The 25077-nt window shown below is 39.4% G+C and overlaps 1 protein-coding gene across 6 annotated transcripts in view; it reads right to left on the reverse strand.

The window, feature by feature from the left end:
• Positions 1-333: 333 nt before the first annotated feature.
• ptpn20 (protein tyrosine phosphatase non-receptor type 20) overlaps positions 334-25077 on the reverse strand; it is a 44798-nt gene continuing 20054 nt past the window's right edge. For 2 of the 6 annotated variants that reach the window (XM_069188844.1, XM_069188845.1), the window contains 29 exons: positions 24066-24143; positions 22971-23078; positions 22754-22870; positions 21830-22008; positions 21596-21700; positions 21337-21430; positions 20564-20649; positions 19134-19320; positions 18472-18683; positions 17786-17884; positions 17038-17387; positions 16570-16804; positions 15766-15936; positions 15278-15452; positions 14737-14947; positions 14146-14183; positions 11173-11259; positions 10277-10341; positions 9544-9705; positions 8877-9042; positions 8643-8719; positions 8176-8258; positions 7235-7353; positions 6545-6693; positions 6072-6162; positions 3423-3757; positions 2703-2918; positions 789-851; positions 334-432 (listed from right to left, as the gene is read on the reverse strand). In XM_069188844.1, the coding sequence (XP_069044945.1) occupies positions 334-432; positions 789-851; positions 2703-2918; positions 3423-3757; positions 6072-6162; positions 6545-6693; positions 7235-7353; positions 8176-8258; positions 8643-8719; positions 8877-9042; positions 9544-9705; positions 10277-10341; positions 11173-11259; positions 14146-14183; positions 14737-14947; positions 15278-15452; positions 15766-15936; positions 16570-16804; positions 17038-17387; positions 17786-17884; positions 18472-18683; positions 19134-19320; positions 20564-20649; positions 21337-21430; positions 21596-21700; positions 21830-22008; positions 22754-22870; positions 22971-23078; positions 24066-24143 (4157 nt within the window). Of the gene's footprint in view, positions 433-788; positions 852-1446; positions 1616-2702; positions 2919-3422; positions 3758-6071; positions 6163-6544; positions 6694-7234; positions 7354-8175; positions 8259-8642; positions 8720-8876; positions 9043-9543; positions 9706-10276; positions 10342-11172; positions 11260-14145; positions 14184-14736; positions 14948-15277; positions 15453-15765; positions 15937-16569; positions 16805-17037; positions 17388-17785; positions 17885-18471; positions 18684-19133; positions 19321-20563; positions 20650-21336; positions 21431-21595; positions 21701-21829; positions 22009-22753; positions 22871-22970; positions 23079-24065; positions 24144-25077 lie in introns of those variants that run through there. The other 4 variants (XM_069188848.1, XM_069188847.1, XM_069188846.1 and 1 more) reach the window with 4 other exon arrangements.

The following is a 25077-nucleotide window of genomic DNA, read 5'->3' on the forward strand; positions in this document are numbered from 1 at the left end:
AATGTGCAATCGGTGCTCTTGAACAGTCTACTGTACCTTAATAAATAAAGGAGAAAAACAAGAAACCAATGTATTAAAAAAAGGCCGGATTGGTCTTCTTTTAAAACCAGATGGCTCAGCATATATTCCACATACATGAATGTATTTTTAAGGACTGCATGCTTTTAAATTACACACATTATAAAACAGCACATTTCAGAATCAATACTGAAAAGAGATTAGAGAAAAATATATGTAGATATTTGCTGTTAAAACCTTTTGTGGTATATATACAGACACAAATGCTGTTCTTTGGAAATGGCGCAATAACTTATCATAGAAAACATGATTAAATTACAACACATTTTCCTGTTGCCCTTGGTTACCATTCTGAAGAAGCAGGATGCTTTGTAGAACCTCCAGCCAGACTGTGTAACAGAAGAGGTACTGTTCCTGAAATCAAAGCAAATGGCAACTCCATTATTACAGCACAACCTATTAATGAGCTACTGTCGGTCAGATTTATTAGGATCTATACATCATGCTTTTGGGAAAGGAAAATCCATCTCTCTCTAAAGTAAAATAAGTAACACCTCCTTTGGGCACTTAATTAAAGGATGTTTAAGTTAGAAATTATACGTTTGATTAGTAGTTAAGAAGGAAATGACTTTAGTAGGTTTTAAAAAAATCTGGCTCCACAAAATGTAGTTAGGGAGAAAGAAATATTAAAAAATCACTTGATGTATGCTTTTTTCAGTCTCTTCTGTGTTACATATGCCTTGTATTTTATGCTACTTTTTTCAGAATACCTTTGTTTGAATCATTCCATATCGCTGTTGTCTCATCTCCTTCACAATATCACTCACATTGATCTGTGATGAAACATAAAAAAAAAGTGAAATCCAAATGAAAAAAATGCTATATACAAATATACTTGGGTGTTTCAATAACTACGGCAAGATCTACCATGACAATGCATTTGTTTGTACATAGTTACTGCTATAACTGATAATAAGGTTATCATACACATCACTTCACACATCCTCCTCCAAACTGTTAAGGCATGTGTCCTGACACCATCCAGTCCAGAGAACTAGAGATCTGTGTGAAGCTCCTGTAGCCAAGATATCATTGCCTACCGTAATTCAGCCATCAGCTGCAAATTGCCATTTAAGAGTTATTTATAACAACTAGGGTGGTGGGTGGTCATCCAGCATGTCCTACAGTACATGTAAAGCTGTACACATCCACTGGAGTGGCTGTGGGCACGTGGCCTGTCAGTGTCATGCAGCATAAGAACAAAATGAGAGGGCATTTGGCTCATCTAGCTTATTTGGTCACAAGCAGCTGATTGGGGAGTCTCATCCACCTACTTTACAAAAATGCTAGTGTATCTTGTTCCATAAGTGCCTCCTGTTCTCACTTTTATTTTAAACACACCTCTCTACAGTCCTCTTGTTCTCTGCTTCACGTTTCAGTGATAGTTCGCAAGATGTCCATTTGGTTGACTTTGCCAATGACTTTGAGAGATTTGAATACATGAATCAGGTGCCCTTTCCTCTTGAACCTCCATCCTCCTTGAACCACCAAATGTGCTTGGTTGCTGTTCTGTGGACGAATCCCAGTGCAGCAAAACCTTTTTTGTAACATGGTAACCAATACATACAGAAAATATTGTACATCAGGTCTTATGAGTGCATTGTAAAATTGTAACATTTCCTAATTTAAACTCTACATGTATGTTGCTTTGTTGCAATATCTAGAATAAATGATGTGGCAAATGAACACCTACTGTGTGTCTTGTTCATTAGTATTTTCTTTAAGCATTTCTTATTTTATATGATATACTGTACTGCAGACATGCATTACGTTGAATGCTCACTGCCTGCTACTTAAGAACGAATGTTTTATGAGGAAATTTATCATAAGCTTTCTGATTACCAAAACTCTCTATATCATATGCTGTTTGTATCCACTGCTGCAGTAGCTTGCTGAAAGAACTCTAACAAGTTATCTAAGCAAGACCTGCCTTTTCTAAATCCATGGTGACCACCCCCTTGAATCCCAGTTATTGTGCATGATGTTATATGCTAAATGCAGCAAAGAAAGCAACACCAGGGTAGATTAGTGGCTATCTGTGAATGCACAGTGGAGAAGGCACACACTTAGAGGCACCCCAAATGCCCATGGATGATGATGTATATGGTACCCAAGGATATGTTGAGCTAATTTACAATGACAGCAAATTTCACGCATCTGTCTTCCCTAATCATGCCTTCAATGTGGCCAACATTCTCATCAGTGATGGAGATGCCTGAACGCCTAGGTCACTCATGAACACCCATCCTGCTGTTATCAGAGGCACTTCACTGCATGCACACATGTTTGCAATATTTACAATTTGTTGGATGACATGGGGTCCACACACCTCTGCGAGCAAGCTGGCTGAATGTCAGTTATCATTGCGTGCTTTGCCAAAACCGAATCACCGAATCACATTGTGCACTCTAGATTTGCAGCATTGATCTGATAGCATTTGCAGAGCACTCCTCTTTAAACTGCTGCTACGCATTACTAATAGCAGGTGGTAGGTACCTGGTGCCAGAGTGCTTTATCAATTTAAACCCACTATGGTAAATCATTTCCCACTGAGAGAGCTTGTTACTTTATTTATTGAAAAGCCCTTGCAAGCATATAGTTTCCTTATGTGCAGTTATACTTACATTTAAGTCTTTCTCTATCATTGTGAGAATAACATCAGTGCAAATAAGCACGCCGGTCCTCCCGATCCCCGCGCTGCAGTGAACAATCACCGGACCCTGCCTGTGCACTGATCTCATGTAGAGGATGAACCTCACCAGCTGGTCTGAGGACCTTGGTGTGCAGTGGTCCGGCCACGTAGTGAATTTGAAGTGTTTCACAATGTGCGTACCTCCAGTCTGAAAGATATCACCCAGAGACAAACCAGTAGGTGAGAAGCTATTGGATAATACATCTACTGTACTTTAAAACCTAGCCAGGAGCCTCCACATATGTGCAACCCCTGCAATCTGCATTTATTCGCTTCAGTTTGGGCTGGGGTTAGGGATACAGAGACAGGGTCAGGGATGGCACTGCACAGATACACCAGGAGACTTTTTCAGTTAAATGAATCTAAAACTCTCTGAGCTGTTCTGTTAAATATAACGTGAACCTATTAGTTCATTCTATGAGACAAATAACACACAATGACAATTACTGTTACAATTACCAAACTCTAATACACGTGTATTAATTTATAAACATAGATTTATCAAAATCAATGTCATTAACAGTAAAAAATGTCTTTCTCAATTTTTAGGACAATACAACTGTATCATTTTTGCACATGTAGTGGTAAGCCTCGATCTTAACATTGTTCAAAGAGTTTTAAACTGCACAAAAAGAGAATATTTTATACTTGCTTCCTTTTCAATCATCCTGATGATGTTAATATGAAAATAATGATGAATCTGAAAATTGTCCAGATGAAGCTGGTATTTGCTGGTATCCATTGGCACATTTAATTCCTCTGGCCAATATCTGTGACACTTCACTCTTCCCCGTTCCACCTCCTGAGTCATCATGGCAATCACATCCGACTTATTCTCCCACACCATTTGCCAAAAGAGATCGACTGTCCCAGGCAATGGTCCCTGAGATGAAATGTACCAATTCTCCTCTGGCCCCACAGACATTCTGATGAAACTGGCATTTATATACCCTTGTTGTTCACCCACAGGAACCCGTGTTTTGTCATCTATAGGGCAAAAGAGAAGGATGTACAGTTATACACCACGTACAGTACAACAAGGAGGTCAACAAAAAGAGGCCTGCTTATGTTTCACAATAGACTCCTCTTAAGTTTGCCTCAGCTCTTTGTGCTTCATCTTTTGTTCACTGGCCTGGAGGAATGAGGTCGGCATTCGAAACAGAAGCTCAAAAGGAGGAAAGAGTAACCCATCTCTAAGAGGGAGTTCAGTTTTCAAAAGGTTCAAAGTGTTATGTCTCATAACCTCACATCAGGCACGAAGTGATGAATGGAGCATTTCAGGAAATGTCAAGATGTGATTCTTAGACGAAAAACTAATAAAAACCAAATGATCGAGATGGCTGAAATGGCCTCCACTCATTTGTAACTACTTTTATGGATTTGGAGCAAAGTATCGAGTCATATTTAGACTATTTGAAGTGAAACATATTTGGAATCTTTTAGTACCATTTACATGCTTTAACCTCCAACTAAAATCTATTTTAAAAAAAAGAAAATGACCAAGATTATCCTGTCATGTGTAAGGGTCCACTAACACACACTGACTCTATCTTTAAATCTTTAAAGGTTTAAAATTGACCACTAGCTCGGACATAAAAAAAGAACTTGGTGGTTGGTTGTGTAAGTGCAAAGTGGAAAACTTATATTAGTGCTCTCCAGTATGATGTAACTTATATGAGTAGAATTTCCATTTCCCTTGATCAAATGATTATTTCCATGTTGCGGCAATATGCCCAAGAAAGGCGTCAGCAGTGAAGTTAGACAAAGATCCCAGCGGGCCAAGACACCTCTTTCATTTCAGCGGTAACCGATGGAATGTTGGCAGATTCGCATGTAGCTCGTGGTACTCGGGGGTTATGCAAACATGTTTCACAGCGAAGAGAGCAGACTTACACTTAAGAAAAGTGAATGCGTGCAAGATTTCCTCCACAATGGGTGGCATCAGGCTTCCTGCAGAACCCTGTGCTCCTTGAACTATTTCCAGTAATAATACTGTTAAGTCCTGGGCCTCACACTTCACAATCTCATATGTTTTATTCAGAACAGAAGGCCAGTCAGAAGCCGAAAAAAAAACCCCAAACAAAACAAACACGACACCTAAAAGAGTACAGTAGCCTCCTCCTGAACTGATAAAGCACCACATTGAGAACAGCCTGACCATTCTGGGCTTGCCTCTTGTGCGTTTATAGGGGGCACGCCCCCCCCCGAGTGTAATTCTGAATAGGGACCACCATTCTACAAATTAAAAATGGGCCCAATTGTACTAGAAATGTGTCTGCATATCAGGTAGCCATTCCTCATAATAACGAAAACAAGATTATGTATTTCATGTAATCTCGCAGATCAGAGACATATGCCATATATTTTCAAATATAGTGCAGATGTGACATGGCTGAGTAGAAAAAGAAATTTCAAGATTATAAAAGGTAAAAAATTCAAAACACTCTGTAATCATAACCATAACTATTGGTATGGTATGAAGTTTCTTTTTGGAAAAGAACAGATAAATGACAATACTCAAAGAGACATCAACTTACTTAAGAAATGGCTCATAATACATATTACAACTTGATTTACCACCTAGAACATAATAATGGTTACACATGAGAGGAGGCCATTTGGCACATGTATCTTGTTTGGTAGTTAAAGAAATGGTGCATTGTCTTTTTTACAGATATAATTAGCAATTCAGAAAATAATAAAGGAACACAAAGAAAGTTTTGTAGGTTGTATTTCTTAAAAATAAATATGATGTTAATACATAAGACTATATAATTGAATACGACATTAATATGGCATATAAATGCTGAAGTGTAAGAGATTATAATGAAATAGTCTGACGTATGCAGTGCAGTATTGGACAGGAGCTGTCCCCGTCTTTCAAATAACTCTTCTCTCGTTCAGCCAGACAAAACACTTGACTTGGTACAAGAACAATGTTAATTGTGAGAACATGTTCAGAAATGTTGACATTCAGCAAAGTTCACAAATAGTTCAATTGTCGAAAAAAAAGGGAAAATGTGTGGAGGAAGAATTAAAAAACAGAAACACATTACAAAGGACAAATTTAACATGAAGGCTTGCAAACCCAGCAAAACCTAGTAGCTTTGCCACCTTAACACAGAATTTTGTAGCTCTGCCACCACAATAACAGCATCATGCAGCAGTGCCTTAACAATACACAAAGCTTAGTAGCTGTGCCACCCCAATACACAGAGCCTACTACCTGTGCCACCCCAATACACAGAGCCAAGTAGCTGTGTGCCACTCTAATACAAAATGAGGTTCTAAAAAGACTTACAAGGCAGAATGTCCCTGTATCTGTTTTTCTCTCTGTTCTCTGGGGCTTTTCCTATAAGGCAGTTGTCAGATGGTTTCAGGTGCTCCAAGGCCTTAAAGAAACAAAATCCATTTCATTTTCTAATCACAATGCCATTTTAAAGAATGTATGCTTCAACAATTATGTTTGTGGACACATTAAAGCCAGTGCACAAAATATGCCTTCAGGTTGCTCAATAGACATCTACAGTATTGTACTTCGATTAGGATATCACACAGTGACCAGTAAACATGTTTCATTTCACGATTCCACGTGTTTTGTGGAATCAAACAATGAGGCTGCTGGAAGATTGGGCAAATTAAAATACGTATTTATTTTCTACATTGCATATAGCATTCTCCAGTGCATAAAGAGAGCTGAAATTGAGGTCAGTAAATAATGCCAGGACATGCAAGGTGATGATCTCCTAATCTGCAGGTGACAAGGGACTTTACCATAAACTCTTTCACCACCTCCTGCTGCTCGAGCCTCAGCTGCAGCGTTTCAATTAGCTCTTTCACTCTGGACCCACAATACTGTCCATTCGCAGGGGGGCTTATCAGCGACAACCTGGCCAGCTCCTTCTCCGACACAATAATTCTGCCTTAATACAAAAACATTTAGCTTCAAATCCAAAGAATTGCAATCACCATTTTACAGTAGATCTATAAATAACAAAACGGAAAACAAGTATGAAATGTTCTATTAATTCATAAATATTGCAGATGAGCTCACCGAGAGTGTGCCCTCAGTGACGTGGCAGTTTGTTTAGTCACAAGCGCACTGGTGTATGTGTGCGTATGTCTCTGATAGGTACCCTGTCTCTGGTCCTAAACCTAAAGGACTTGTGAAACACTGGTGTTATAATAGTCTCCAGTTTCATCTCCAAATTTGAAGACAAATGGGTTAATTGGTGTCTGGGAATATTGGCCCTAGGAGTCGGTGCGTGTTGTATAATGGACTGCCGTCCCCTCCAGAGTGTATCCTGCCTCATGCCATGAATTGGGTGAAGTGTTAAGAAAATGGACGTATGATTGCATTTTTGGTTAAGTAAAGAACATCATTGAGTCTAATTCAGAAAACACTTCACTAGCTTGTTTAGGAGAACATGTCCTCTTGGTTCAGCAGTGAGGATTGAGCCTTACCTGTCGAGGGCTGTATATCTTGAACAGAAGGAAGAAGCACCTCATCATCCTCATCACTACTCCAGCCACCTGCAGGAATCCCCTTTGTCTGTGCCAAGTGTGTTTTCTGAGGTATTCCACTGGAGAAGAAAGTAGAGCGGTAAAACCTAGCTACAGGTCTACGATTTACAGCCAATATTTTGTTCACTGATTTTACACAACGGCCGGCATTTTCGGATTTTCTCTTTTCAACTTTGGCTCTCTGCTGCCATCTTGTGGGGAGTGTTAGCACCTGTCATGTGTCAGAACTTCGCACACAGTTGTCTGTCAGGAGATGAGCCTTTAGATGTTTAACCTCTGTAAGGCTGAAAGTGCCTCCTGCCAAAGAGCAAGTCAAGAAGAACATCATGACAGACACAAAAGCCCTAAGGGATGCTACTGAGTTCACTGCCCTAAGTAAAATTCAACTGAAAAAGACAGGAAAGAAGAGGTGTTATGGGAAGGCAGTCATAAAATCTACCATGTAAACACATCATAGTGGTGGTTTAGGAAATTTGGGTATTTTGAAATTTTCTGTTTAGTTTTATTCATTTATTAGTCCAAAAGAATATTTTACTCTGGACAGTAGTACCACAGTGTATAGCATCTACTGTACTATTGCATTCACTGACTGTAGCTCTGTGAAGATCACAGGAAAGTAAAACAATCAAATGGGATGTGAGTTTTAATAACAAACTTTAGTTTTAGCTACGTATCCAATGAAAAGACGTGATTCAATGGCAAATGTTTCTGTTCAGTTTTAGTCAAATTAGTTCTTAAGTACATAAACAACCAAAAAGGAGTAAAAGTCACATCTGTTTAAGAATCTTAAAGATGAAAACAATACTGAACAAGACTGTTATCACATGAGAGAAGAGAACAGTCTTTTTCTCTCTGTTTCCCGGAGCTGATGGTGGCTCAACCTGTCTGAGCTGTCCTGAGGAGTGTTTGGGACACAAAGAGGAGTACTGCAGTTCTGCACTGGAGACGGAGAAGTCCTGCTTTCCTGTAGTTAAAAGAGATGAGAATATGTTAAGGGTGTCCTGCACTGAACTTTTAAAGCTCACGTCCCTTCACTTCACTGCCCAGGTTGACTCTTACTGCTGCCTTTCTGTGAGGGGCCAGAGGTGTTGAGAGTTCAGTCTAACTATATTGGTCTTCAATAAAACAATACCGACTGCTACTAAACAAAGAGATTAGCTATTTTTTCCTTCATTTGATCCTATTACAGTATGTTCCTTATGTTGAAAAGATATAAATAACCAGACGTTTTTTTAAGTCTGCTCTCATTTTTAAAAGAAAACTTTGCTTTGAGAAAGGTGTACTGTACAGGTGTACAGAAAATCCAGGCTGTTGTGGCAGACTTGTGAGCTGGGGTCTTTGCACTCACCCCAGTGTGTGTTTCAAAAGCCAGTGTGGTTTTGAAGTGCCATGGTCCTCTGGTTTGTTTCAAGTCTTGTTCTTCGGCTTTAAAGACATGAACTGGGAGTTACACAGACACAAAAACATACCCATAACGTTACTCTTAACATTGAATAAGCTGTTTTAAATTAAAATTAATTTTTTTAAGTGGAAGTATTACTTCTATCTACTATCTATGATTTTAAGAAGAATCTGCTCTCACCAGTGTGTTGTGGATTATGTCTGTGGGTTTCTGACAACTGTTTTACACATTCACTTGAGGAAGCCGGTAAATTCCTGCAGACAGTGAGACAGACAGTTCCTTCTGCTTTCCTCAGCATTTCTACCACCTTGCTGTGACTCAGGCCCGACACTATATCTCCATTGACCTAAGCAAAAAGAAAAGAGGGCACTCAAACTACATACTTTGGCCTTAATGAGCTCATAGCATTTCCTGATCTTCACTGGGACAAGGAGCTTGCAGGATAGTAATGACATGAATACAAATGCACAAGCACTTATGTGCAGATAGGTTATGATCCCCAGCTACTGTATATAACTTTCCCTTCGTGTATGATTTTCCAGCTAACATACACACACATTGTCTTTGGAACAGTTGCCCAACTCCTTTGAAAATGCTGAGTAATCTAGGTAAATGAGACAAGTACTGGAAGCCAAAGGATGACACACTGACTACAAATCCATTTTATTGTTGGATTGTGCCATTTTTTTGTTTCATTCAATTTAGTTACCATGCTTTCAGTTTTTTTACAATAATTATGCATAGTTTTCAATATTATAAGGTGACAGATTTGTCTCTTGGTTGTCTGAAGGTTGATCTAAATGCACCTCTAATAACAACAGCATGTGAGCGAGTGACGTAATCGTACCTCCAACAGGATGTCCCCGACCTGCAGTCGGCCGTCCAGCTGTGCCACGCTGCCAGGGCAGATACCCTTTACCCTGAGGGCAATGCCACTGCTGCCCCCCACAAGGGCAAAGCCCAGGCCTCCTTTCTCGGGCTTCTGGATGTCCACCTGGACAATGCAGCTCTGCAAAGAGAAAGGGCACAGGAGGACTCACTGCTGAGAACTGTGCCTGAGAAACCAGGCCAGTAAAGATGCTTCAGCATGATCTGGTCCTGTTACATTTGCAGCCATCAGTCACAGAATAACAAAGGACTTTAGCCTGAGGGAGAGAAGCTTCCCCAGAGGAATTATTCAAACAGTACTCTGAACTCGGATGAGCAGCAACATTTTTAATGAGCGTGTATTAAAACATTAATGGAACAAGTAATAGGTTTATTCCATGCTGAAAAAAAGAAGAAAGAAAACACAACGTTTCGTCCGTGGAGCCTTCTTCACACCTGAAGAAGGCTCCACGGCCAAAACTTTGTGTTTTCTTTCTTCTTTTTTTCAGCATGGAGTAAACCTATTACTTGGTTCTTGCAGTCTACACATGCTGACGCAGCTCCCCACCTGAACTATTAAAACATTTATACCTGATTTGGGTTTTTGAGTGACTTCTGGAAAGCAACATGCCTTTTACATGACTCCGTGTATAAAGGGCAGGATTAAAGAAAGGCTTTAAGAATGTCTCTTTGAAAAAAAACAGACCAGTTACCTCAGGTTCAGAAGTGACAAGTAACTCCTCTTGGAACTTTGCTCCACTCTCAGCTAACTGTTTTGCTGTAGAGAAATAAAGAAATATACTGATTGTATATGTTTATAAAATCAGTAAGAAGTGCCTTCTAGACAAAAAGAGAGAGTGAAACATTTAATTTCTAACATGTAATCTAAGAAAATATATCAAAAGAAACACGTGAGTTCCCATTTTGTAAGAATGTGCAGTTTCATGCTGCATGACTAAGCTGTTCGCTCAGATGAATTGTGTGTGTAAGGGAATCCAGCACACAGAATGAGTCTCAATATCCTGTATACTGTATCTTGATCTTAACAATTTTTTTACAAGACTCGTAAATTTGGTCAATAACCCAATAATAATAATAATAATAATAATAATAATAATAATAATAATAATAAAACAATAACCTAAGCTGTCTCTACTATAAACAAGGACACAAACTTGTAAGAAAAAATGCAATAACAAAAGCTTAAACTACTAGCTGAAGACAACTCATAAAATACCTAATTCTTCAAGAGCATTGTACAGATGATCAAAATCTGAAACGTGTTAAAAACTTACAATGACATTCTCTCTGTCCTGCCATCTCAGAGAATGCTGGTGCATCTCCCCCAAGGTGCAAACACCACATTTTGAAGTTGCACCTCCCAGCCAGCAGTTTCCCAGCAACTCCGAGAGTTGCACACACTGGTCGGATGAGCCAGGTTAACAGATCATGTGCAAGAAGTGCACTTCAATACGCCAGTGGAGGCAGCAGGCTTGGTAATAATTAATCCTGTTATAGAGTGCCCTGGTATTATACAAGATGGATCTGTCATCGCATCCACAGTACTACACAAGGGAGGCAGTGAAAGGGAAGAAGCTGGAATCCTTACTGTCTTCACATGGTGTCTCTGGTTCCATAGGAATTTGCTCTTCACATCGGGGGAAAAACTTAACATCCTTTTTCCATTCAAATAAACCTAATTGGAACATTAAAGAATAACAGATAAGAATCGTCATATTTAAAAAACGTATGCATGGATTTAACATTTTATTCATTTGTAAGAGACCAGGATATGCGATACCCTTTTTTTTAAAATAATGACATAACTCAACTTTTTTTAAACTCCAACTGGGTGCTGCAATCCAACAAAACACTTACAGTTTTTACATTATATTACATTAAAGACTGAAATGACTTGGAAAGTCAACATGATTACAGTATAATGCTGCAGAGAAGTCACAGGATACCACAAATCATTTAAAAATAAAACCTTGCGGAAGCAGCACCTTTGCACTAGGTCTTATTTGAAATGCATGCATGACTACATTGAGTATGATTTTGTTACAACCTAACAATAATAATCATATGTAGTATTTTGTACTGCCTAGAACAAGCCCTGTTAACAGATCCGAGAATGTCTTTATGACTCTGTTCTACTGTACGCTCCCAATGGACCTCCTGAGTGTCTCACACCTTGAAGAATCCCTCGCTTTGCAGACCGGCACTGCACATGTTTTAAGTTGCAACAGCAAAGCCATCAGACAGGTTTATATTTCCGTCATAACCAAACAAGCAGCTGCTCATTGTGAGCTTGTCAATGAAAATAAAACTAGGTCACGAAACACTGTTTTCCAGCACTGTCCAAAAAGCAAAACATCCAACATGACACCATATGAATTGATTTCCACCATTTTTTCTACTGAAATACTAAAAAGATAGTTTTTTAAAAAGATTTAGTCTCTTTGAAGTTTTCTATTTTATAAGTTTATCAGACCCAAATCATAAAATATTCAACATTCTTCATTTCTGCTGGCAATATTTACAGTAGTATAAAATGTAAATTGTCTTTAAAATAATCTGTTTTGTCCTAGAATTCTATATAATTCTTTTTTAACAACATATACTGTACAACACAGCTATCAATACTGATGAAGCAATTAGAAAAAAATGCTTATATTCATTATTCATCATCATAAAAAATTGAGCTAATAAATTCATGATTTCTGTGCAGAACCTTTGAGAGTATAAATGAGGAAAAACAGATTCATTAATGTGCTTCTGGGCACTGATTTTAAATACAGTGCATTTCTTCTTTTCATTTTTGAACATGCTTAATGAATCATCGGTTCGTGGGTGGGAATGCATGTTCAGTATAACGACATTCCAATACAAAAGCACTTGAATGGACTTGGTGTCAGCCAGGGATCACTGCCTCGTGACAGTATTCATGTCGACACACTGGACCACTCAGATGCTCTTTTGAGTTGGTCTTAGTAAAATCTGTCAGAAAGTGTTTTTTTTTTTATGTAACATATTATAATGCGAATGACACCATGACGGCACAGTGCCTATTTATTTCCTGTATATGACATTATGAAATGTTGTCCATTTTATACACAGTTGTCCAGTTTATATACAGTATTAGTCCCCAAAAAGCTGTCAGGTTTAACAATAGTAGATGTCAAGATTCTGCTTTAATTATACATATGACAGAATTAATCCTTATTAATCATAGATAAAAACAGATCAAAATGACTGAAAATATTAAAATACTGTATAGAAACTGTATCGATTTTTAAAGGTGATTTCTATTTAGCATAGCGATGGAGATTTTGTTCTGAAGAAAATGGTTGGCATTTGTGTCCAAAATTTCAGTTTATCAATCTGCCAGACCATCTGTCCACAGATACACATGCGATTCATCCGTACTGTATATACAAATATACACACAGTGTAAGAGCGTTTGAATTCAGTTCGTCCGCACAAAATAAAGAATTTGATTTGTCTATTGTGAAAAAGAGGATTTTTCTAATGGGAGCTGACGCTATGTCGTCCCAGGCAGTGAAGCGTTCAGGGAGTCGTCTCTTTCCTTGGCAGGCACTCGAACAGCTCTTGTCTCATTGATGCCACTTCTGACTGGAAGAAAATTGTGTGTCGATGATTCTGCTCACTCCAGCAAAACAGCCACCTCTTTTTATAGGATTAGACAGCCCCAGTATCTGACAGCTAGTGCAGATAATTAGCCCAAGGGAAGGTTAAACAGACAAGCTGCCTCACTGGCTGAGGAATGGGCTTCTTCACAAAAGGACGCGACAAAACTGGCATGAGGAAGAATGAAGTGAAAATAGCAACAGATAACAGACTAGATTAATTTTGCAAGAGCATGATGGCTTGATATGAACAAGGACCATATGAAATATATAACACCCATGAAAAAGAATAATAATATCACAGCTCATTTCTTTTAAAACTCTGAAAAACAAAAGGCTTTAAGCTAACAAAGGTAAAAGACCATCATTAGAATACTGTACACTATAATTATGTTTGCATTCACGTGCTTTCTCACCTTATTACTCTATGTTCACCCAACTAAGAATCTGACATTTGAATAAATTCAGCAGCTTAACCCTCAACGCACCACAGATGGAAACAATACACAGTCTGGAAATCTGTTTTAGGCATTCATGAAACCAGATAAATTCAGTTTGTGGCAGGCTGGGTAAGGAAAAGACTGATAATCTAGTACACCTTCCACTTGATGCCAATTTAGGCCTCTAATATTTGTAGATAGAGACACTTATGGTGAATTAGGTTATCAATGGATAATGGGTCAAGTCCAGAGATTGCACAAAGTATGATTTGTATATGAAAGGCTTCATAGTGGTTGTTGGCCTTTTGAATATCAAATGGGAGTGTGGTTTCCGGACTGGTAGGTTGAGGAATAATGGTCAATGTGTGGCTGTTCATGTTTGTAACAATTCTGTAGTTTATTCCCACCTGGAAAAATATTTCAATTTTTAACAGTCATATAACTAAGCTTATTAGTGTCTTATGTGCTAGCTATTTGTGAAGGACACATTACCATTCCACCTTCCCTTGGGTACCACAGGTTGATCATCTCTGAACACGGGGGAGAAAAACAAACAAAAACACTGGTTAGTGCACCGATGATAAACCATTAAACTAACACGACGCTGAACATTTTTATAGGAGATAAAAAATCAGATCTCAATGATGTTGTAAAATGTCTGCAACTATTTAAAATTGAAATCTGTTCTTTTGGAGATGTCCTTTGAGAGCACATACTGTACAGTACTGTACACAGTATGCCTACTGACGGGCAGGGTTAAGAAATGTAATGTGATGTTTACTGGCACTTCAGCCTCAATGCAGTCGTAGGCCAAGATTTAATCAGAACTCCCCCTCCAGTTACTCGATGCAAATCAAAGGCTGGTACTATACTGCAGTTGGCCTCTTGGGTGACAGAGGTTTCTCTTACCAACTGAAAACTGTCATCATGTGCCTGGTTTGGAATTTGTTACTGGTAGGTGAATTGGAGCTTTGATTCAATTGGAGATGTAGTACTGAATGAGAATTGCAAAGAGAGGAGAAATAGGTATTTAAGGCTATTTTCATACCACAAAAATAAATGCAAAGGTTGGGGAACCTTTACCTGGTGGCCTTGATCTTCACTTTGCGAGCGGCTGACTCGCAGGCTTTCACGGCTTCCTGTAAGCTCATTCCCATGGTGCACTTCCCACAGATGTACAGTATCTTGTCACGGGGCTGAAGGCTGCCCTCCTCACTGGCAGGAGAGGCAGAAACCACTTCCAGAACATAAATGCCTTGCCACTTGCTGCCAATCCCCCCTGTCAGCTTTATGCCTGCAGCAGCCGGGACAGAGCGAGCACATGAGGAAAAGGGGATTTTTACTGGCTGTTCACAGCCTTTGTGAGACAAAGCTGAATGCCAGTGAAATAATAAATCAGACATGGCTTGCAGTCCCATTTGGTTTAGCCCATGGCAGGCTCCTCTGGGGTTCTGGTTCGCTTGAGGGTATGTCTGGAGGTTTTGTCTCTGCTCCATCTACTCTCATGGCAGGTGAATTTGAATTTGCACACTCATCACACGCTATCAACACAAACGTCTCAATGATGTACTGTACTCTCCGTAATGACTTATTCAGGTCTGTCTGTGTACTTTATATTGCCTACCTAACTGTTCCCTTGGTCTTTTCAAGAGAACAATATCGGGCATGCTCTCTGGAGAAGGGGCTGCCCGCAGGTTCTGGACCGCTCGTCCCACCACCATCATGAGCTGATCAGGACAGCTCCTCAGAATGGACATGGCTTCTTCCTCTGACACATTTGTCACATCCTGCCCATTGATCTGGAATGGGAGATTGGACGTATAGTACTAACATGAAAATAATCTTGGAAAGATTTTTATAAATGGAGATGCATTTCATAAAATGTTAATTTGTATTCAACCTATGGATGCACAGATTTTAAATTGTTAGAGTAAAATGAATGAATGGAATATGTTTCAAAAAACTTTTTTTTTCCAGATTTCACAAGGGCTACTTCTAGTATCTTATACTGTATGTGTCTTCTAAAGTTTTTCAAAAATGTAAAATGTTCATGCAAGAAACTCAACAATTTTCTAGCTTTAATGACACAGGATCTTCATTTCTTTTACGTACTGTAATTACTCTGTCTCCTGCTCTTAATCTTCCATCTGCTTTGGCAGGATTATCCAAAATATCTTGAATGTAATAGCAGCTGTCCAGTTTACTGCGAACAATGGTGAAGCCAAAACTGCCACTTGGAGACTTTACTAATGTCACAGAGAGCTCAAATTCCTTCCGCAAATTCTGGAATATAAAGAAAAATGTGTTTTAAAGTGGGCAGCCTCACAGCTCTTGGGCTGCGGAGCCTTCTACGTTGCGTTTCCTTTCTTCTCTTTTCAGCACGGAATAAACCTCTAACTTGTTCCTTTTGCAGCCTACGCATGCTGACAACGCTCCACACCTCAACTACTTCAGCCTCACAGCTCTTCAAGTCCTGGATTCAACTCTCGACTGGCACACTTTCTGTGTGGACGTCTGCATGTTTTCTCCATGTTTGTGCTTCCAAACACATGTTGACTAGTAACTGGCATATCTAATGTGTCCCTGTGTACGCGTTCTAATGCAGACTGGTGTCTTGTCTTGGGGTATAGCCCTAGTTTGTACCCTGTGATTTGTGTCCACTGGGTTAGGCACGTGACCCTTCACAGTAACAATGATAGATTTTGGATTATGGAATAATGGAGGTTTTACATTCATCAAATGCTCAGGGATGAGCGAGTATTGAGAATGATTCCATAGCAGAGTTGTGTGGCCCTATTTCGGAGCAGTTAATTTTTTATTTAAAAAATGTACAAAAATACTCCCTACAGAACTATGTCTTACTATATTTCATATGCTTTTTTTCATTTTTATTCTGTAGTGCTCCCTCTCTCTCACCTTCCTGGGGTCTTCATCTTCCTTCTCTTCCTCCTCCTCTTCCACATCCTCCCATTCGGCGCTGCTGGAGGAGGACTGCTCCGCCTTGGCGTGGGCCCGGAGTGACGGCACTGTGACCGGGCCTGGGGGTGTGGCGGAGGCGGTGCTGATGGTCAGGTACTCCTCGTCCGCCCGCGAGGACGGCTTACTGAGTACAGAGTACCTGACTGTCCCATCTGTGTCCTCTGCTGCGCTACTACAAAAAGAAAGTTGTTGAAGAACACCAACAAGTTTTTCCGTGGCCTTTGTGTGTTTTCCACAGTTTATACCCCACGAAAGGAAGGCAGAAACACTTGTTTTCACGTCAGCATGTCAGCATTTTGCTCTACTAAGGCCAGTGCTTTGTCCTTTTTTTAAGGGCAAATGAAAAGGGTGCTGTTTTTCTCATTATAATGTGCTGTGTTCAACGATGGACAGATTGATCTTTACCTTTTACTGACTTTATTTCTATCGCTTTCTGAGAAGCACTTTTCTCTTACGTCTTCCTCCAGTGTAAAGCACACAGGAGCAGCTGGTCCGTCCTCTGGGTGCTGATGGATACTCTGGTCCATGTGACAGCTACTGTGAGGCGAAGGAGCAGTAACTTCACTGTGCAGCTCAGTCTTGCTCTGGCAAGAGTCCACTAGCTGTTTTGGTTCTGCTAGACCGCCAGCTCGGCTAGGAGCCTCTTCGTCCGTCTTCTCTCTTGACGTGCTCTCATATTCATGTATGGTAACATCAGCCAGTTGCAGGCCAGTCAACCTCGATTTGATTTCTTTAGTGGGAGAAGGTGCTGGAGTCTAACAATCAAACAACAGAACAGCAAAGCCTGTGAAAAGGCTAATTGAAATGAGAAATATTGTGAAGCCAACAAAAACATGGTAGAATTACCAAACGTTTTTTCTACTGTATTTTTATGCACATTTTATTCACTTAATGAAAAAACGTATTTTAACGTTTCATGTTGAACTTTTTAGGGCTGTGCTATGAAATACATATAATTTGAAGAAATTGAAACTGAAAACTTGGACCTTGGACAGTTTCAAAACGAATTCCGTTCAACTGTAATTAAATTAGGGGCATTTTGTCTATCAACTGGATGTAAAAATAAGATTAATCTCTTTTGAGGTCAATATACCCTTCTGAGAAAATCAGTTTAGAGCGCTTAAACACTGGAAGAAGCTGCACTGTGCCTTACCACCGCATTGACATCGACTTCAGGAAGCAGCCCAGGAGCTGGGCGGCACAGGGACAGTGTCACCTCCTCAGGGCCCCCCCGCAAAAGATGGAGAACATCCTGCATGTGAAGAGAAAAGCAAGAATATCTCGCTGTACCGGCTGCCAACAGGCTCTTGCTGCTCTCTTGGAGACTGAACTTGCTCAAGCCAGCTTGTTTTTTCATAAGGAGTACGAACCCTCAAAAGTAACCGTCCATGTGATTCTATACTGTACTTGTGTTGAAATGGTAAAAAACGCATCATGCGTGACAAAGGAGGAATTACAGAAGAAAGAATAGACTGGCTGAGCTGTGTTCAGAACATCCAGAAGCACCACACCCTGCCGCATCCCCACAAGTTCAAAAATGGATGGGTTATTATACAGTACATACTGTTACAGAGAAGTGGCAGTAACTTTTTTGTGCACAAATGGGGTTTTAATATGAAAATGAATTCTTTCTGAGAGACACGTAATGTCTGTGTTGCTGTCATTTCTAAGTTTGCTCCGGCGCTTATTCAAATCCTTACCAATTTTCATAAATAGGGTACAACTTAGTTTTCTGGTATAATTCAGAACCAAATCTGATCCAATTTTAGTTTTAATGGGCCAAACATTTCCATGTCGACAGCTCTTGAAAAGAAATAGAAGACCTTGTTCTCTTTTTACCCAGTACGACATTCCTTTCACAGACTTCTTATTGACAGCCAGAATGACGTCTCCAACTTCAATCTTCCCACTCTCCTCTGCTGGCTGTCCAGGGAATAGCTTCTTGACTCTGAAAATGCCTTTGTGGTCCTCTGAGATGGGGCTGCAGTCTGTCCACAGGAAGCTGAAGCCGAGGCCACTGAGGTTCTTCTTTAACGTCACTTCAAAGGTGTCTGTCAATAACAAGCTGTTTGAATTCCACATCACGTAAACAGCTGTCATAATTACATTATTAGGAGAACAACACTAGCATTACCATGACTTTTAATTCAATACATTAACAGTTGTATGTTAATGTATCTAAAGTACATGAACAATTATTGCACACACAACATTACTGGATGTCACACTGTCAAAATGGCTAAAATAAAAAAATAGAATAAAATGCAAAAGGAGAAATTATTTTTTCAGAAGAAGTATTTTTCAGGAGTATGCAAGGGCAGGGGTGAATACTAAATTAAATACCAGAAATAACTGATGTGAAGTTGCTTTAGCACGGAGTCTTTAGGGCTTAGAAGCCGTATTTCAGCTCTCAGGATGTGTGCGTCGTGTTTTCAAGGATAGCAACTACAGTGTTACTGTCAGGCTCAGTGCAGTGTCTCTGCTCTGCTGTTGTGTCTTACCCTCTGCCACAAAGCTGTAGTCCTTGGCTTTGATAGACAAGGGCGTTGCCGTGGAAACGGTGGCATGGTGCTCTCTGCTCCTGTGAGTGGCAGCTGGGGCTGGTGGGGCTGCTGGTGCTCTGGGGCTCTTGGCGCCGGGCGGCTCTGGAGCCCCGTGCTGCTCCCTCCGCAGAACGAGGTGCACAACCTGACAAAAGAAATACCAGGAATGCATTGTGTGCAATGCAGAGGACATGTATGCAAACTGTTTTATCCGTGTGCTGTTTTTCTTCTTTAGTGCTTCTGGACACTTGACACAGCTACCTTCCTTTCTGTCCCATTAACACACAATGCCAACTCACTTAGTCCGTGAGTTGCTGCTTCTCTATCAGGTAAAGGATCCTGCACAGGTCTATCAGAGACGCCCTTTTAGATGAACTAACAGAAAGAGTTTATATTTGATGTTTGTATTATTTAATTCACAATTAGACAAGTAAAAATAGCAACACACAATAAACATACAATACATATGTAATGCTCCCTGGCAGTTCAAATACAAACTAGCCTGTCTGCAGTGTATCAGACATGCAGCATCTATTTTCACATCATCAGATGTCTCAGAGCAATAACACACTGGTCAATGAAATTGGTATTGGCAGAGACAGGCAGGGCAGGGTCCAGCTGAAAGGCTAGGACCCCTGGCAGATGACTGTGTGGTAGAAACCTTCAGAGCAAAACATCTGTTCTCCTAAGGACATGATGCTAAATAATTTGGAACTGGATGGCATGTACAGTAGTATGGGCCCATATAAAAAATGCTGTGATGTCAAGAAGTCACAATCAATTACATGGATGAGTGGAAACGGGAGTGGGGATCTACACCCATTACTGAAGGGTTTGGGTTCAAGTCTGCAGTGTTATATGCTTGATAAAGGCACAGGTCTTTACCCTGATTGTTCCTGGTAGCCATGGTCTATCAGCTTTGCTGGAAAGTGCACATGCAAAGGACTGAAGACCCAGGTACTGGAAGTCTTGTACTTTTATGATTTTTCTTGTAGTTTCCTTCATCAAAAACTACAACAAATTGTGGCCCTGTGAGCTGCCGTAATGGTCTTTGAGTTTTCATAACTTAAAAATAAACAGAGTTTAACGACAGGAAATTGATTCCAGTTGTCAGATCACGTATATGCATACCTTAGCTTTGTGCAACAACCTGAATCTTTCAGGTACCATAAATAATATTATTGCTATACATATGTCATTCTAATCTGCAAGCGACCAGAATATAGAATACAAATTTTTGTATAAAAATGCATTAAGTCCTGTTCTACACCTGCATTCTTTTTCCCCGGCAAAGCACCAGCGCAGTGTACTGATAGATGATTTACAGGTTTAACCAATAAGTACGTTTGGTTGCCAGGCTGTGATGCATCCCTTGACTGCAAACAAACCTCTCCCGTGTTCTTCAGGCACTCCACAGCCTGTCTGTGAGTGAAACTGCGCAGGCTGACCCCATCCACTTCCAGCAAGCAATCACCTGCCACACAGGAAGCAAGCAGACCATGACGGCCTCTTCGTTAGCCAGACACCACAAAAGATTCTGCACTGATAAATTCACCTTACTTCTACTCTACATAGGACACAACCAAATCTAAACGTTTTCCAGTAGCTAAAAGTACTTAAAGTTCATTACTTCTACACTTTTTACTTTAAAAGGTCCTAAACCCTTGTGATCTTTCAAAAAGGCGCATGTCTGATGCTCCTAAATATTATTTGATTTTAAAAACTGCTGGCCTGTATAAAACTGGAAATGCAAGATCTGTCGTACATTTTATTGTGGGTCTAACTACTGTACATTTCAAGTCAAATAAGGATTAAACAAGTATTACGGTAGTAAAGTTGAAATTATCAGGCCAAATAAAACCTATTCTTTCATATAATACATTTCTTAGAAGACAAACTGTAAACTGCCTTTGGTGTATAGAGATGATTCTGTCAGTGCACTGAAAAAGAAAAGGGCTGTGAATGTATTGTTTAAAGGACTGTAAAGTGTAGTGTCACAGGAAAAGTACAATTTCTATCTTGCATGCTAAAGACCACTGTTGATATAATAACATCATATTTCCATTTTGCATATGTGCCCACATATCTGCCTGTTACACCATTCTCAGCATTGTACAATAAAGTATACAAATAGTCATGCCAACAAGAGCTGATGAAGCACCTTTCTGGATGTGTCCATCTTGGTCAGCAGCTCCACCAGGCACTACAGCTTTGATATAAATCCCACCGTGACGAACACTGGTGTTAACACCCCCCTGAAAACACACAAAACTGACATTAGGACCCTCTTTAGGTCATAGAACAGGTACGGGTTTCTTGCTGATCAACATGAGTAATTAACTGCAGCTGCGGTCTAGTGCTCTGCAGATAAGGGAAACAGCTTGTGTTCTTTGACGTGGAAGAGATCCTCTTTCACCTACAGTGACGCTGATTCCCAGACTGCCATCAATCTTTTTCAGTTCCACGAAGTGCACTTCGCTTGGGATGACGTTGGCTTGTTGTGATTCTGATTGGCAGAGCGCGTCCTGTGAAAAACAAGAGTCCGAATTTTTTTTAAGTATCCAGAAGTTAAGCCATATTTGTTTGATTTCATTTCCTTCAGTTTTCACCTGCACAGGTAAAATCAACCAAATTAAAGAAATGGAGCAGAAGACCTGTCCATCCAGGATTCGAACCGCAGGCACTTGTAATCTTCTCACGGATCCCGGAGTCACCATATTGGAGTCGACATACTGTTCTGCTGTTGGAACTATGTGACAATCACACCTCTTCTCTACGGAGCTCTGGCTTCTATGTGACTTGTATTTACTATTATTTCTGTTTGTTGCTGGGTCTGCGTAGACAAAACATAATAAAAATATTCAGTATATTCAATAAAAGCGTTCAGTCTTCTAATTGTGTTTATACTTCCACAATTTTATCAAGACAGACGAAATATCATTTCCAATATTACCATGATGATGAAAACAAAATGAAAGCTATCACAACAGCATTGCAGTCATTCTGACTGGTTCATTCAGTGCTGCCCAGCTTGTTTTTCACTCCACATGCACAGCAAAGCAAACTGGAAATGTTAAGTTTTTTCACCGTAAAATCATTATATAAAGCAAAGTTGACAACAATGAAAACAAAACGAAACTTTTATACATATTTTTTTAAACAGAAATAAAGCGTTCTTCAAAGCACGTCCACAGTGTATACACAAACTTACAGGCATAAGATAGTGAAGTAAATTGTTACTCTGATGGAATAAACACTGACAAGAACTGACATGTTACTGCATAGCTCCATATGCATCTGTAATGCTTTAACCACGGGTTTCTAGCTATCCCTTGTTCCACACCTACAGCTCTCCCTGTAGGAGACAGATCCCGTAAGGATATCCTGGTCTATAAGTATGTCAGCTGCACCATTTTATTCCACAGAGTTCCCTCTACAGCAAATTGAACATTGAATAATCAGACTGGGCCTTGGGTTTTTCAGAACTGACTTGCTTCTGCCATTTATTGAAAGCAGTTCATGCCATGCCAGTTTTAGATCTTTAACAGCGTGACAAGCTATACAGAAAATAAACATACTTTTTGGTTGGGAGATAATGAGCTCCACATCCTCCGGACAGTTTTGCAAAATTCCTGCCGCCGTGTTGAACGTGACTCCCTCCAAGCTCATCTTATTTAGAGAAATCAGCCGACCCCCTGGTACAAAAGTGAAGAGGAAACCATAACAAAGACAAGAAATTCATGTCTCATTGTATTCATAATAAAACAACAAAAGACATCTAGCACACAGTATTACCTGGCTTGATTCGTCCATCTTTATCTGCAGGCCCATCGGATATGATGGAAGCAATAAAAATTCCAAGGTCTAATTTTCCTGTGCTGTCGTCTCCAACTATTACAAAGCCTATCACAAACAATTAACAGCGAGCGATAACAATATGGAGTCATAATGTAAATCATTAAATTCAGTTCGATATATTTCTGTGTATATAGACTTTTGTAGAAAAGTTACAATAATAAAGACTTCGTACTTTGTTTTTAAAATACTTTTTAAAGAAATTGGTTATTGACATCCTCCAACACATTTGACAGTAATAATAATACATTGTGTTAAAAACTACATTTATTAAGCTAATATTACAGCTGTCTCTTATTATTTTAGAATGTGGGGATATGATATTTTTCTATAAAAGGTCATGATTCAAATTTCTGACAAAGCCTGCAGTTCAAATACAGTATTTCAGAATTTAGAATTTATCCTTTATTTTATTGATTAATGGACATTCTCTAAAAGCAATTTTAAGGCTAGAAACGCTAGTATGATCAGCATACAGTATGCCAAAATTTAGGACGCACATAAATGGGATAGAGCAGTTGGAGAACTAATTTGCACAAGCTACATTAAATAGAGTTTGTTATAACAAAACAGACCTACAATGAAATCCTAATGGAGTTCCATGACTGCTTTTCCGTGCAACAGTGAGACCAGACATTAGTCTGGCGTGATAACCAGTCTGTTATCAAAAATATTTTTCCCATAAGTCTGGTGGTAATTAAAATGAAAGTGGGTTTTGTGACAGAACGTATTGGATATGAAAGTCTCTTATGCAAGCTATTATCAGTGGTCCAAAAAGTGATCTCTTCATTCGTATTACACTATCGTATGCACCTGTGCTGAGGACTACACATACTATAGAAGCAGTTATAGTACTATACAGTACCTTCCTAGTAATGTCTCTCTAAAACTCCTAAGAACGTCCATTAATCTTAAAGGCTGCCATTTCTATCTACGATGCAGGCTTGGACTTTGCTATGTTGGATTCTGCCTTTGCTCCAGGCCTCACACTCTGGCAATAAGCCCAGTGTCTTGGAATTTTCTCTGTTTACTCACCAAGGCCTAGTTTTGGGTCCTTCTTCAATGACACACAGATAATTTCTCTCTGTGGCATAGCAACTTTATTTTGGAAATCTATAATGCAAATATAAATAGACGATTATTAATGAGTCTTTACTGTACTTGTAAAACTTAAGCCCTAAGTTAAATTATATGAATCAGAATCAAACAATCAGAGACAGAAGATGAATAAAGCACAGTTTTTCCAACATTTGAAAAGAAGAAAGTGTAAAAAAAGATGCCAACCGACATTTAAAAGCAAATTATTAGAAAAAAATGAATATTTTTTCTTGATTGAACTTGCTTTTACTAGGATACAGTCTTTTGTATTTTATTACATAGAGGTTTAAGACAAGAACAACTCTACAGTCACATAACCTGGCATTGGTGGTATAACAGAGCAATTTCCACTGGATTGCTTTAAAAGATGTGTCCTACTCTGTAAATATTTAAAATGCTGAACAAAACACACTTTGCTTTTCTTTCTTTTGATATTTCAACAATAATACCTTTTATCAAGGGTTTTCTTTTGTACATGATAACTAAAAGTGTATAACATAAATCAACCACTATAATGAGTCAAAATTAGAAATGATACTCCCATTTCTCCTGGTATGGCAATCCGTTACAATATTTTTACTATGCACATTAAAGGCACAAACTGGTTCCCTTTCCCCTCTGATGCTATCCACCAACCCTAATTCTCTAATTCCTGCTCCAACCCAACCCCTCTACCTAACCAGGAATATCACTATGATGCTCCAAGCCCAACCTTAACACTAACTCCAAACTGTAACCCTATCACTACCTCCAAATATAACTCTAACCCTAATAATGAGCAACTGCTCAACCTGTTTCTTTCATGCAAATGAGCAGGACAAACAAGCAGCAGAAGTGTGGAGCAAAACACTTTCTTTCTGTTATAGTTAAGTTCCAATTTAAAGCAAAGAAATAGATGCGTAAATGAGGTGTTTGTGAGTTTGTTTGTTTTTGCTCTGGTGTATACAGT

Source organism: Lepisosteus oculatus, chromosome 4 (genome assembly GCF_040954835.1).
Source record: "Lepisosteus oculatus isolate fLepOcu1 chromosome 4, fLepOcu1.hap2, whole genome shotgun sequence".
NCBI lineage: Eukaryota > Metazoa > Chordata > Actinopteri > Semionotiformes > Lepisosteidae > Lepisosteus > Lepisosteus oculatus.